This window comes from Cricetulus griseus, chromosome 4, assembly GCF_003668045.3.
Source record: "Cricetulus griseus strain 17A/GY chromosome 4, alternate assembly CriGri-PICRH-1.0, whole genome shotgun sequence".
Classification (NCBI taxonomy): Eukaryota; Metazoa; Chordata; class Mammalia; order Rodentia; family Cricetidae; genus Cricetulus; species Cricetulus griseus.
This window is the reverse complement of record NC_048597.1, coordinates 4,040,053-4,054,218: the sequence shown is the minus strand read 5'-3', so window position 1 is coordinate 4,054,218 and position 14,166 is coordinate 4,040,053. Positions and strand designations below refer to the sequence as shown.

Genomic DNA, 14,166 nt, shown 5'->3' with positions numbered 1-14,166 from the left:
TGTCCCCCCCTCTACTCCAGCTTGTGATTTGAGTGGCCTTGTCTGCCTGTGTCCCCCCCTCTACTCCAGCTTGTGATTTGAGTGGCCTTGTCTGCCTGTGTCCCCTCCTCTACTCCAGCTTGTGATTTGAGTGGCCTTGTCTGCCTGTGTCCCCCCTCTACTCCAGCTTGTGATTTGAGTGGCCTTGTCTGCCTGTGTCCTCCTCCTCTACTCCAGCTTGTGATTTGAGTGGCCTTGTCTGCCTGTGTCCTCCTCCTCTACTCCAGCTTGTGATTTGAGTGGCCTTGTCTGCCTGTGTCCTCCCCTCTACTCCAGCTTGTGATTTGAGTGGCCTTGTCTGCCTGTGTCCCCCCCTCTACTCCAGCTTGTGATTTGAGTGGCCTTGTCTGCCTGTGTCCCCCCCTCTACTCCAGCTTGTGATTTGAGTGGCCTTGTCTGCCTGTGTCCTCCCCTCTACTCCAGCTTGTGATTTGAGTGGCCTTGTCTGCCTGTGTCCCCCCCTCAACTCCAGCTTGTGATTTGAGTGGCCTTGTCTGCCTGTGTCCCCCTCTACTCCAGCTTGTGATTTGAGTAGGCTCCTCGGTTCTTTTTCATCTTTCCATCAGCACACAGTTTGTGTTACTGGACCTCTCTTGGTTTTAGACTATTAGACCCTTCCTAAGTAATGTACTAAGATGCGCCCCCCCCACACACACACACCTGAGCCAGCATCTCATATATCCTAGGCTGGCCTTGAGCTGGCCCTGAACTCTGTGGAGTCTAGGATTGTCTTGATCTTCTTATCATCCCGTGTTGCCTCCTGAGTGTGTGGGTCACAGGCATGTGTTACCATGCCTGGTTTACACATCACTGGGCATTGAACCTGGGGCTTTATGAATGCTAGGCAAACTGTACCAAATGAACCTCAGCCCCAGCCCTTCAAGATACTTACTTATACTCTACAGAGTGAGTTTCAGGACAGCCAGGGTACACGGCTGAAACCCCATCTCGAAAAAACAAAACAAACAAATGGCACTTGTGATCACCTCTAGTTGATCTAACTTGCCTTAAAGACGCAGTTGTATTAAATTTGAGAGGTCATGTAGACCACAGACTTTCTGATAAAAAGGCTCTCCTTCTCTTACCTTTACTTAACAACTTAACCCAAGTTGTTTTAGAGGCAGAAGCAGTATCTTTGTTGATAAGCAGAAAGCTGTCATGGCCCCTAGGGCACATGGCCCAGGGCCAGTGTCAGGCTGTCAAGCACCTCAGGGAAGCTGGGGCCTGCACAGGTGGATAAGAAAGCACTTGCCCAGAGTTTCAGGCAGGCAGGATGTGCCCTGCCTGTCGGGGGACTCTGCTGCCTCCCTGGGAAGGGGTGTGAGCTATCACAGGTGGGGAGGAGTGTGCAGGTGAGGAGCTGCAAAAGCGTAGGCAGGAAACAATGACTGCTCTGTGCCGTGACGTGTGGAGCTGGTGTTAGGAAGTGAGGTAACAGGCCAGAGGTGACTCTGTTGGTAAGGGGCCTGCAATACTAGCATGAGGGCCTGGGGTCAGCCTCCCGGAACCCATGCAAAAAAGCCGGGTGAACAGTGCAGTGCACAGGTGTAATGCTTATGCCAGGAAGGTGGACATGGGCGACAGGGGCTTGCTGGCCAGCCCAGCCTGGTGGGTTAGCAAGCTCCGGGTTCAGTGAGAGATCCCGCCAGCCCAGCCTAGTGAGGTAGCAAGCTCCAGGTTCAGTGAGAGATCCTGTCTCAGGAAATAAGGTGGAGGGCTGGCGAGAGGGCTCGGAGGATAAAGGTACAATGTTGCAATGTGTTTTTGCTACGGAATTCCGGTGCTCTCACGGGTTCTGTGTCTGCCTGCCTGGGGATACTGTTGCTCCACGTCTGCGGTTACATTTCCTATGGAATTTGGGTGTTCTCAGCGCAACCCTTAATTGGTAGAGATGCCAGAAATTGCCCTTCCCCTACATATGAGCTCCACCCAAAACTGCATGTCTAGGTAACTGAAGAATGACGGGAGGAACCAGGCCCCTTCTCCCTGAGCACAGCCAGGGCTTCTGTGCACACAGCAGGCTCCTCTGAGGGACACAGGGCTGTCTATGCTGGTTACAGTCCAGTGTCCTTCATTTCTGTGGGACTGCTGGCCTCTTGGGGAAGAGTTGCACTTAGCCCTCGTCCATCTGTGGGTGCCACCTTGTCACCAAGAAGCTGTCTGCCTCCCTTCCAGCAACGTCAGGGCCTTTCCAGCCCCTCAGGGCCCCAGAGAGCCTGGCTTGTGATGAGTCTCCATGGAGCTCCGCACGCAGTCCGTCTGACCTCTCTCTGTGTGTCTTGTAGCCCCACCTCCTGCCCTGGCCTCCACAGATTGCTTCTCTCTGTAAAGGGCACAGCTGCCCTCTCACTTGCCTTTTCTTGTCTGTCTCACAGGCTCTCCAGAGCAACCTGAAGTATTCTCTGCTGCCACGAAGGCTCCTTATCAGCAAGAGGCTAGCTCAGTGTTTGCATCCTGCCCTGCCCAGTGGTGTGCACCTAAAGGCCCTAGAGACCTACGAGATCATCTTTAAGATTGTGGGGACCAAATGGCTGGCCAAAGACTTGTTCCTGTACAGGTACAGCAGTTTCTCGCCCTAGTCTGTCATCACCAGGGCAAGCGGTATTTCAGTTCACTATTGGGAAATGACAAGCAAGGGGTTGGGGTTGTCACTCAGTTGGTAGAGTGCTTGCCCAGCATGCACAAGGCCCTGGGCGTGATCCTCGTAGTGACCCATGCTTGTCATTACAGCACTTGGGGGTGAAGGTGGGAAGAGTGGAAGTTAAGGTCACCCTTAGCTCTACCTTAACAACAACAACAAAATTTTAAAGGAAAATAGCAAGCAAAATATGCATAGGGGAGAAAAGCACATAGCAACTAGTGACCTAGCCCTGAGCAGGAGCTGGGTCTCCATCACAAAGTCCTGCCTCCAGGCTCACGTGCTATGCGGAAGGAGCACCCGAGTGTGCATGCAGCTTGGTTGCCTGCTTTTTGACTTACTGGTGTCATGTGACCATCTCACGTCAAACATGCATCTGTCACCAGTTAAGTGACTCTGCTTGGTCTTTAGTTCCCTCTTTGCCTGGGCAAGGCCCTGGGTTTCACCCCCAGTACCTGAAAGTAAAGAAAAGCAACCCCCAAGCCTCCCCTCCCCTCCCCTCTGCTTGCTGACCCCTGGGATCTGTGACAAGGTGTCTGACTGTGCTCACCTGTCCTTCTTGTCTCTCAAAGCTGCGGCCTGTTTCCCCTCCTGGCCTATGCCGCCATGTCGGTGCGGCCCGTGCTGCTTGGCCTGTATGAGAGGTACTTCCTCCCACTGCAGAAGCTGCTCCTGCCCAGCCTCCAGGCCTTCCTGGTGGGCCTGCTGCCGGGCCTGGAGGAGGGCTCTGAGATCTACGACAGGTTGGTGGACACCAGGTCCGGGCCCTGGCTTAGCTGTGCGGGTCAGGGTCTTCCACTTCCACCGCCAACACACACGTGATGGGGCCTCGAGGTGTAGAGAAAGCAGGGTTAGAGCGCATTTCTCTGCTCCCCCCACTTGACAGGCTCCCCCACTCTCCCAAGAACCTCACCGTGGTACTTCACCAGCAGGGGAGTCAAGGAATAGAGAGATTATACCAGACCCTGACCTTGAGAAGAGTCCTGGTTGGGAAGGGAAGCTCCTGTGCAGGGCACCCGTTACGTCCTGTCCCGTTAGGGAGTTGTCCACGTTGTCACAGCTGTAGAGGGAAGGCACACACAGATGCACATTCCCGCCGCCTCTAGTGGAGGAAGCGTCTCCTGATTGGCCCCAGGTGAGGGAGGAAGATGGGCAGGGCTCTCAGAGCCACCACTGGGAGGAACAAAGCTGAGAGTGGAGTCCAGAACCAGTGCCCTTTCAGCTTCTAAATGAAAAGGTGAAGCTGGGTTCTTCAGCAGGCAGGACTTAGAGAGATGAGTAGTGTGCCAAGCAGGACCCCCCTCCCCCCCTTCTTCTTCTTCTTTTTCCTGACAAAGAGGTCTTCCCACATGATAGAGCCCCAGCTGGCATCTAACTGCCATCCTCCTGCCTCAGTGTCTGCCTCGCAAGGGCTAGGATGATAGGGATGGATGTGCTGTCACACTGGGCCAGAGCAGGATCTCTTCACAGCTCTCAGCAAGACCCAAAGAAGTGCTTAAAGCTCTTGAGTTTGTCACAGAGTTTCAGTGACAGCCCAGAAGCAGGAGAAAGTTTGTGGCCACATAAACTATTGCATACGCACAAAGTGCTCTCTAAATTATTTTCTTTCTCAAGCATTGTAAGGAATTGCTGTCACTATAAGGAATGTTGACTATTGTGAGAGAGGTTGCAGTGATTGGCCACTGGTGATAGGGCTTATGTTCTGGCCGTCTGAGGTGAATGCTGATTTGCCTGTACACACTCCCATATGCTGGCGCCTCTGGCTTCTGCTCCAGAACACCAGGGAACAGAGTAGTTTAGAGTGTGGGAGCCAGTGACAGTGACCCGGGCTGCATTTCATTTGCGTCTGTACTTGGATTGGGCAAACCTAACCTAACCAGAGGTTTGTGCGTGGCCTGCTTGAGGCTTTCACTTTGCTCAGCCCTGGTTTCCCCATTGGCGCCCACCATTGTAGTCACTGCTATGGAGGAGGACTCTATCTTGTTGCCAAGCATGGTGGCTAGCACACGTGGTGAGGCGTGGGAGTTTGTGGACTCGGCAGTCATGGTGACACAGGAGGTAGCAGGGGGCCATTACCAGACTTGCTGCAAGTTCTGGTCATTCGTGTTCTGATAACAGGACTGTGTGTGTCTGTGCCCCTGAGTGTCCGTGTGTGCTAATATGTGTACATTTTCTCTAACAGGTTAACACATTACTTAATTCCCCAAAGGTCCTTCGAATCTGTGTCACTCACACTAGAAACATGTTAAAAGTTGGAGTTTTGTTTGCTCTTTTGGGTGATTAATGAGAGTTTGTTTGAACAGTTGATAGTGTTGTTTAATATTGATATTTTTCCTCAACATTGTGATTTCTTGACATTGAACCAAGAGTTAGTTAGCTGCATGAATCAGAATAGATTTAGCTGTCACTGGAAGCCAAGCCAGTGTCTGCCACGCTCAGAAGTGGTAACCAGTTTCCCAAGGGAGGTGCTGCCTTTGTGTAGTCCCCGAGTGTGTGTGACAGGCACAGTGAGCTGGCTGTATAAGATGGTTCTTTGCTGTTTGTTTTAATCTGAGAAAGATTAAAACAGCACATTAATTCCCAGCACAGACAGGAAGAGGCAGGACCACGGTCACAGTGTCCATGTTGCGAAGGGCTAGGCTAGACCCAGGTGTGAGGATGAAGTAGCTCACTGCTTTATGTGGACGGAAACTTTTCCCTGTTTGCACTTCTCAGTGAACACAAACAAATGGGACTCTTGGCTGGTGTGTGACAGTGTCACCTTCCTGGCTTTCTGACCCTTGGAGGCCAGTGTATCACCTATTCCTGCCCCAGAGCCCTTTGAAGGCCCCAAGACCACACGCCTGTGCTTTGCTGCACCAAGAAAACAAGATTAAAAGGGCAAATACTCACCAGTCTCCTTTCTAGGACAAGAGGGAGGGGAGAGCCTTGGTGGATGTGAGGGGCCAGGTGTAGTGACCCACACCTGTGATCCCAGCCTGCAGGGGCTGAGGCAGACCAGCCAGGATACACAGCAACTTCCAGGCCTAAGAAGTCCACAGGAAAGGAAAAAAGAAGGAAAAGAAAAGGAGACATGACTTAACTAGAAATGACCATTTAAATCAGAGGTGCTTGGGTACACATATAACCCTATTTATTATTCAGGAGTCAAAGGCAGGAGGATTACCCTGAGTTTGAAGATAGCCCCAATGACACAGTGAAACTCTGTCTCAACAACAGCATAGTCAGGGTGATACTGTTCTGCTTGAGGGAGCTGGAACTTTCTGGTGGGAGATTAGGAGCCAGTTGGCTACTGGTGTGTAGCTGGCAGAGGCGTCCAGTGCTGCAGACATCCCAGGTTTGTAAGCTCTCCTGAGGCAAAGCTCCAGGCCCAAGTCAATACCATTTGGTTAGGAAACCCTGATTTATCTGTTTTGGCTTTTGAGACTGGGTTTTGCTATGTTCCCCTGTAGGTCTTAAATCCCCAGCCTCCTATCTGTCCATTGGGCAAATGGTGGCATAGCAATGATTGTGAGATGCTTGGAGCTGTGGACCATCCCTGGGCAGGCCACCCACTTGCTTTACATTCTGTGAGCACTTGATGAATTTGTGTCTGCAGGAGGGACAGGGTAGCAGCAGCCAGGGAGAATGAGGAAGAAGGGACATGACATGGGCTTGGGGGGTTATGGTGATGACGGTTGTTGTCAGGTGACTTTGAATGAAAAGCTTGGAGCTCTGTATTCTGAACTGCACACTGATTTTTAGGGTCTAACCACGGAGATGACCTGAGTCACTCTGACATGATAGAAAGCTCAGAGTTTTTCACCATTGTTATTTTGTTTTTCCAGGGTGAAGTTATATCAGAATTATTCTCTAAACCCTTTTATTTAGGCCTTTTTTTTTTTAAGTGCATTGGTGTTTTGCCTGCATGCACATTTGTGTGAGGTTGTTGGGTCCCCTAGAACGGGAGTTACAAACAGTTGTGAGCCACCATGTGCTGGGAATTGAACCCAGGTCCTCTGTGAGTGTGTGTCTGAGCCATCTCTCCAGCCCTGTTTCTGGCTTTGTTTGTTTTTTGTTGTTGTTTTGGTTTGGTTTTTGAGACAGAGTTTCTCTATAATGTAGTCTTGGATGTCTAGAAATTCACTATGTAGACCAAGTTGGCCTCAAACTCACAGAAATTCACCTGCCTCTGCCAGCCAAAGCTGCCAACCAGGCCTGGCCCTTCTTTTGTGGTGAGCACAATAAGACGAGATACACAGTTGCATTTCTTCAATACAGAAAGCTAGCCAGTGTCCCCTAAGTAGTGGGAAGGGGACAGTGGGAGAGTTTCCTGGGTTTTTGATGGTGGAGCCTTTTTTGGGTGAGGCCATGCAGCAGCTGGCATCCCATGGCTTGTACTTGGGGATGGCCTGTTCTGAACAAGACTGTATGCATGTGTGTGCGTGTGTGTGTCTATGTGTGTGAGTGTGTGTGTGTGTGTGTGTGTGTGCATGTGTGTGTGTGTGTGTGTATGTGTATGTGCATGTGCATGTGTGTGCATGTGTGAGTGTGTGCATGTACGTGTGTGCATGTGTGAGTGTGTGCATGTACGTGTGTGCATGTGTGAGTGTGTGCATGTGTGCATGTGTATATGTATGCGTGCATGTGTGTGTGAGCATGTGTGTTGTAGTGCTCACAGTGGATTTGCAGGCGGAGCACTCACTCACTCCTAGAGCAATCCCTGGGTGAGGAGTTTCTCCCTCGCTTAGGAGCATCTGCCTGCCTCCAGCAGAGCCTGCCCAGCACAGAGGCTTCGCCATGCAGAGGCCACGCAGCAGGGCTGTGTCCTGGCACACACTGACTCTGTGGCCAGTTTACCACACACTGCGGCTGCTGAGCAGTGCCTCCGCCCCTTGTGATGACTCAGAGCTGAGTGAAGCCAAGCTCTGTGCGTTGGTTCAGCTTTCCTTCAGCCACAGAGCCTCCTGTGGACTTCCCTGAACCCTTGGCTTGACTTCTGCCTCCTTTCCTTGTTTTCCTAACACCCGGTCCTCGTCCCCTGCAAATACTTTATGAGTCAGTAAGTTTTAGGTTCCTGCAAAACTTCACCAACTTTTTACTCTTTGGCAGTTTTGTAAATTTATGCAATGAATTTTGTCCTCATGCCCTCTGACCCTCTCAGGCCCGTCCCTCTCCCACTGAACTTTTACGCCTTTGCCATGTATGACCCACTGATTTTGAACAGGGCTTCCTGAAGAGAATGGGTAACTTAGGAATGGCTACGCCACTGCAGGAAGTGACCCCAGCTACTGTAATTATCAGTGGTCCCTTAGGGAAGGAAGGGCGGGGCCTCTTGAGCCCCTCCCATCCCTTGATGAACTTTGAGAGCCCCAGTGTCTACCTGTCTTGTGCAGGTAACCACAGGTACAGTGAGCTTGTGGGTTCACAGGCCATGTCATGTCCAGAAGACACTGGCCCAGCACTCTGCCCAGCCTCTGGCTCTTGCAGACCTCCCACCTGGATCCTCGGAGAGGAGGGTGGTCAGGTGCTGAGAGCACTCAGCAGCCCTTCGTCCTCTGCACCTGACCACTTGCAGGTCTCTGTTTTAATCGCCCAGACTCGTTTTTAAGGAGAACAAGCTCTGTTTAATATATAAATGTAGCATATATTTGCAGTAAGTATTTTGTTTCCTTTTCTTTATTTGTTTTTTAAAATCAAAAAAACAAGCTGAAGGTGATTGTGTGGAGTGGTCCTGGTCAGGTCTGATTGTGTGGAGTGGTCCTCATCTGGTCTTCACAGTGTCAACTGTGCCACCACTCACCTGGCATTGGGACCACGAAGGACCTGGGGCACCAGGGTAATATCTAGCGGTATAGCCTGTGTGCCCACTCTGTTGCTGTTTTTATGTAGACAGTCCCGTTCCTCTTTTCCACCATCCTCCCTGGCAGAGACTCTTGGCTCTGTCTCGTGGCTGAGTATGGGTTTGTGGTGAGGTCAGTCCTGTCCTGGGTCCCGTAGCCAGGATCTGAACACAGAAGGGTTGAGCTGAGAAACCCAGTGAGCTGCTCTTCACACTGAGTCCCTCCTGGCCTTCTTCCCGCCCTAGTCTTTGCAGGTAGGAAACATGAGAAATGGAGTCCTTGTAGGTGATGAGTCAGCTCCATCATGACTGAACCCTCTCTGCCGGGTCACTGGCAGGCCTGTCACCAGCCCACATGGCTTTTCAGTGCCAGCACTGCAGAGCGGAGCCTTGCTTTAGCGCCCATGGAAAAAAACGGGCCCTGATACACTGGTCGTGATGCTTGTCAGGAGCTGCTGACTGCGTCATGGGAAGATTAAGTGAGGACGAGAGGTGTGGCCAGGCCGGTGACTGACACCTGTGATTCCCAGCACTCAGGATACTGAGGCAGGAAGCCAGCTGGGGATACCAGAGACACCCTGTCTGAAAATAAGGGGGGCTGGCTAATGACCCAGCGGTTAGGGTGGCTGCCACCAAGTCTGGTGCCCAGAGTCTGACACCTAGCACCTGCATGGTGGGAGAAGAGGTCAGCTTTTCCCAGGTTGTCCTCTGACCTGCCATGTGTGATGCTCATGCATGCAAGTAAGCACACAAGCACATGCAGCATATGAAACACACACACACACACACACACACACACACACACACACACACACACACACACAGGTATGCACACTACACGCATACAGGAATGCATTCATTAAATGTGTGGCACTGGAGAGGAGGTTTGTCACTTAAGAGCGCTTGCTGCCTTAACAAGCCCAGAGTTTGGTTCCCACTTTCTATGTTGGGTGGCTGACATCCTCCTTCAACTCCATCTCCGGGGCATCCAGTGCCCTCTTCTGGCCTCCATGGGCACCTGCAAGTACATGCACATACACACATGTAGACATACAGACATAAAGAAAAGTAAACCTACTTAAAATGTAATAAAGGGCACGATGGCTCAGTGGGTAAAGGTGCTTGCCACCAAGCCCAACAACCTGAATTCATCCTCAGAATCCCAGAGATTATTTGTGTGCCACGCTGGTGTGACGCGTGACAGCATGAGGGCGGGAAGTACAGCAGAGTAGAGGTGAGGGGAAGTTGGGATTTCCTGGCCAGGGTGAGCCCATGAGTGTCCTGCTCTTCCACAGTGCAGCAGGTGGGAGGAACCCTGAAACCCTGTCGTCTGTCTTTCACCAACAGAACAGATGCGCTGCTCCTGAGACTGTCCCTGGTGGTGGGCCGGGAGGTGTTCTATGCTGCCCTGTGGGGGAGCGTCCTGACCAGCCCTTCCATCCGCCTCCCTGCCTCCTTGTTTGTGGTGAGCCACATCAGCAGGGACTCACCAGGCAAGGAGCAGAAGTACATGCTGGGCGCCGATTACCAGCTCACGGTAGGTACCTTGCTCCCCCAGGAATGTGGGCATGGCTTCTCCATCAGGCATCAGGGAGAGTTCTTATTTATGAGTGGTGTATGTTAGAGAGACAGACAGACAAGCAGGCAGGCAGGCAGGCAGGGAGGCATTAGAATGAACGGCACCTACAGAGGCCAGAAGCAGATGTCGGACAGAGCCCCAGGAACACATGGGTAGCGGGAACTGTCCCCTCTCCTGCTCTGGTGTCCCGATGACTCCTGGTCCTCCATACAGGTCAGGGTTCCCCAGCAGCCTTCTCTGGGCCCTTCAAGGGCATCCTCCTTTCCTGGCAGCCACAACCTTGCTCATGAGTTTGGTAGTGGGAGCACCCCAGACCTTTATCTTTGGCTACCCATGACCCCGTGCTTGATGGCATGCTGTCTGTCACCACCTGGTAGTGAACCCACACTTTAAACTTAGTGTTTCCAGGTTAAATTAGTGGGTTACAAAGTGTAGGTAGCAGGAATTCCTGTCTTCAGGGGCTTGGTAGAATTTCTCCCAGGGTCCCCCAGGTTTCTACTGGAATGTGGGAGAACCTACATGAATGTGTTCCCACTTTGCCGTCCTGTGTGTATGGCCTGTTTGTTCTCTCCTTTTCTAGGCCCTGTTTCTCCTGCCTAAGTCTCCCCTTGGGCCAACAGTTTTCCCACTGGCTACCCCCATCCACTTTGACCAGCTTCTTCTTAGTAGCTAAGAGATTGTTTCTGTAAAGTGTGGCTTTGCCCACACCTGCATTGTGCTTCTGCAATATGTGGCTCACACAGTCCCAATTCAGGAGCTTCCTAGTCTGCTCCTAGCTGACTGCTCACCTGCTCTCTCTTCAGACCCTCGGCCCCCAGCCTCATGACCTCTTAACTTCCCACAAGCCCTATGGCTTCCAGCCTCGTCTCGGAACTGGGTGTATAGTCAGTTCCCCCACCAGCCCTCAGATGAGGTCTACAGCTGTGTATCTTCTTCACTCATCCTGTAGCCTAGAGCTTGGTCCCTAGAGCTTGAACCCTGCCCCGACCCCCACCTCCCGTGTGGCCTAATGTCATGTCAAGACTCCCAGCAAAAGTTACCTAATTTTTTGTGACTACACAAGAGCAGCTGGCAGAGGGTACTGGGTCTCTTGGGAACAAGCTCTGTGATTTATTGTTTCAGGTGAAATCTCTGTGTGCATCACTACTAGACACCAATGTCCTTGTGCAGAGAAATAATCTGGAAATCATTCTGTTTTTCTTCCCATTTTATACGTGTCTGGTGAGTCATGCTTGCCCTGCTGGATACTTCAAAGCCAAAGGGCAGGTGCTTGTATAGACAGCAGTTCAGCTACGAGAGAGAGAGAGAGAGAGAGAGAGAGAGAGAGAGAGAGAGGGGGGGGGGAGGAGGGAGGGAGGGGAGGGGAGAAAGGAAAGAGGAGGAGAGAGGGGAGCGCTCAGCCACTCGGCAGTCTCCACTCACCTCAGCCTGTTGATGGCCCTTACTTATTCTGTGGGCCTCATTTGACTTTCCCCAGGAAAGGTGAACAAATGTCTGTCTATGACAGACAGGGCACCAAGGAGAGAGCAGAGAGAGAATGATGCCACCTAGATCCAGCTTGGCAAAGCAATGGCTTTGTTGGGGTCACTCTCAGAAATGTTGGCAGCTTCGTTGTCATCATGGAAGGGCCTACCAGGCTGAGACTGGCAGAAAGTCCCCCGGACCCCGCTGTGAGACACGGCCTTCCTGGAAGAGGGCCTCCTCTCCCCAGCAGTTAGACACTTATGTGACACTGGGGAGCAGCTTTTGAATCTGGTGACTGCTTCTCAGCCCCCTGCATCTTACTCTGTCTCTCCAGGATAGAATGCATCAGTTCTGAGCAAGCGGGCATTGTTGGCCTTGGTGGATGCCTAGGGACAGCCAGCTCTTGACAGCTATCTTCGGGGAATGGGTGGTTAAGCAGAGTCACATGTCAGAAGTCAGAAGCCTGCTCAACATTCCCTTAAAGCAAGCCTTCTCCGTCCTTCCACAGGACCCTGACGAGAGAGCCATCCCCCTGCTCAGACGTGACGTCGTGCACATTCTCTCTGCTGCCACCCAGACCCTCCTGAGAAGGGACATGTCTCTCAATAGGAGACTCTACGCCTGGTTACTAGGTACTGAGCTGTACGAGTGTGAGCGTGAGTGCTGGTTTGTGGGCTAAGTGGGGCCCTGAGTGATGTTTCTGAGTCAGGAACTGTGGAAAGACAGGACTGACTAATACAGCCCTGGTCAGTGCAGGTCGGCTTCCTACAGGAGCTGTGATTGTCTGCAGCTTCTTTTTTTTCCCCCTGTAGAAAAGAGAAGTAAGTGGGGTTTTAAAATTCTAGCTGAGTTCTACTTAAGAGCAGGAAATACTGAAACTCTGTAGCTAAGTGATGTTTAATGAGCAGCCTGTTATGAAGTCAGGTGTGATGGGACATTTGCATTAACCATAGGGCTGAGGCAGGGCAGTAAGGGTTTCCGGCTAGGTGGAGACATACCAAGACCCTTAAATCAGATTAAGCTAGGACAGGGGCGTAGCCTAATAGGAAAGGGGCTTCCCTGGCATGGACAAGCCTGGGTCCCACCCTCAGTACAAAACAGAAAGGAGGTGGGGGAGACAGGAACCTGCCGTGTGTGCTCTGTGGAGAACATTCATGGGACAGGGTTCTGTGTGGGGAAAACCCCAGAACATTGTGAAACCCACATGAAGACTGGAGGAGAGGTGAGGGGGACATCACGAGAACCCCTGGACTGCATCTAAGTAGTGTTTTTGTGGACAACTTGAAACTTGTAGGCGCTGAGCCTTTGGCTGTTGGTTGGAAGGCTTCCCGGGGACAGGGCCCAGGAAATGAGAGGGCTAACAGAAAGCATTTTTATATCTAAGTTCCCACATTCCTGTATGTTTAAGAAAAAGACAGGGATGTGCAGAGCAATGGTGAAAGAATTCTGTAGCATTTCTCTTGTCTTTCATGTTTTCCACTGCTAGGGGTGGAACATGAGGCTTGAAGCATGCTAGGCATGTTCACTGCTGCTGAGCCCCGCCCCACCCCACCCCTACCTGGGCATTGGTGGCACAAGCCTTTAATACCATCACTCAGGAGGCAGAGTCGGATCTCTGAATTTTAGGCCAGCCTGGTCTACAGAACAAATTCCAGGACAGCCAGGGCTACACATTGAAACTCTATGTCAAAAAGCCAATTAAAGAAAGAACATGGCATTCTGTGTATAGAGAAAGCTCTACGCTTTGCCTAGCTGTGACCTGGGACCTCAGTTTTTTGCAGGCACGCAGACTATCAGCCAGGCAGGCAGTCTGCCTCGATGTCAAGTAGTGCTGAACAAATAAACTGTGATGTGGAAATGATCTTTGTTCCAATCCTTATAAACATCTTGCAGAAGAGGGTAGTGAATGCCTGCACAAACTAGACTGATGCCCGCTGGGATCAATTCTCCCTGCTGGGTCCTTAGCTAGGACGTAACTGTCAGAAGATACGGGGCCCAGTTGTGTGACGCTTGCCTCATGCATCCCTGGAGCAGGGAGAAGTGACTAGGTCTGACTTTGCTTTTCTGTTGAAGGAGTTATAATATTTACTAAATACTGCAGCATTAGGGTTTTGCACAACACGGTACCCCTATGAAACACCTATGAAAAGGGCTTTATACATCCTGTGGTGTTTTTTCTTTTTTAGGTTCAGACATTAAAGGAAATACCATTGTGCCAGAATTTGTCATTTCTTCTTCCTATGAAGACCAGTCCTCATATTTTTTTGACAAATACTCCAAGAATCTTTTAGTTGAGGTAAGGACATTTCTCCTTACAGTCTTTTTTCTTCCTTTCTGGTTTTTGTTTTGTTTTGTTTGCAGTGTTTGTTTGTTTTAAGCCAAGGTCTCATGTTACCCAGATTGGCCTTGAACTCACCATGTAGCCGAGGCAGACCGTGAGCTTCCAGTCCTCCTGCCTCCGCCTCCTGTGTGCTGAGGTTGCAGGTATGCACCATTGTATCTGGTCTGTGTGGTGCTGGGGACTGAACCCAGGATGTCGTGCATGCTAGGCAGACTCTCTCTCTACCCTCTGACCCCAGCCACAGCTCCTCATCATAGTTCTGCAATGCATTTCTTTGTGAGACC

The 14,166-nt window shown here is 51.3% G+C and overlaps 1 protein-coding gene across 6 annotated transcripts in view; it reads left to right on the top strand.

Moving 5' to 3' along the window:
- Dop1b (DOP1 leucine zipper like protein B) overlaps positions 1–14,166 on the top strand; it is an 89,537-nt gene that overhangs the window by 17,535 nt on the left and 57,836 nt on the right. For all 6 annotated transcript variants that reach the window (XR_003485329.1, XM_027415635.2, XM_027415634.2 and 3 more), the window contains exons 3-8: positions 2,415–2,596; positions 3,250–3,420; positions 9,846–10,035; positions 11,200–11,298; positions 12,050–12,173; positions 13,728–13,837. Coding sequence is in view for 5 of the 6 variants with exons in the window: in XM_027415635.2 (XP_027271436.1) it covers positions 2,415–2,596; positions 3,250–3,420; positions 9,846–10,035; positions 11,200–11,298; positions 12,050–12,173; positions 13,728–13,837 (876 nt within the window). In the remaining variant the exon portion in view is untranslated. The remainder of the gene's footprint in view (positions 1–2,414; positions 2,597–3,249; positions 3,421–9,845; positions 10,036–11,199; positions 11,299–12,049; positions 12,174–13,727; positions 13,838–14,166) is intronic.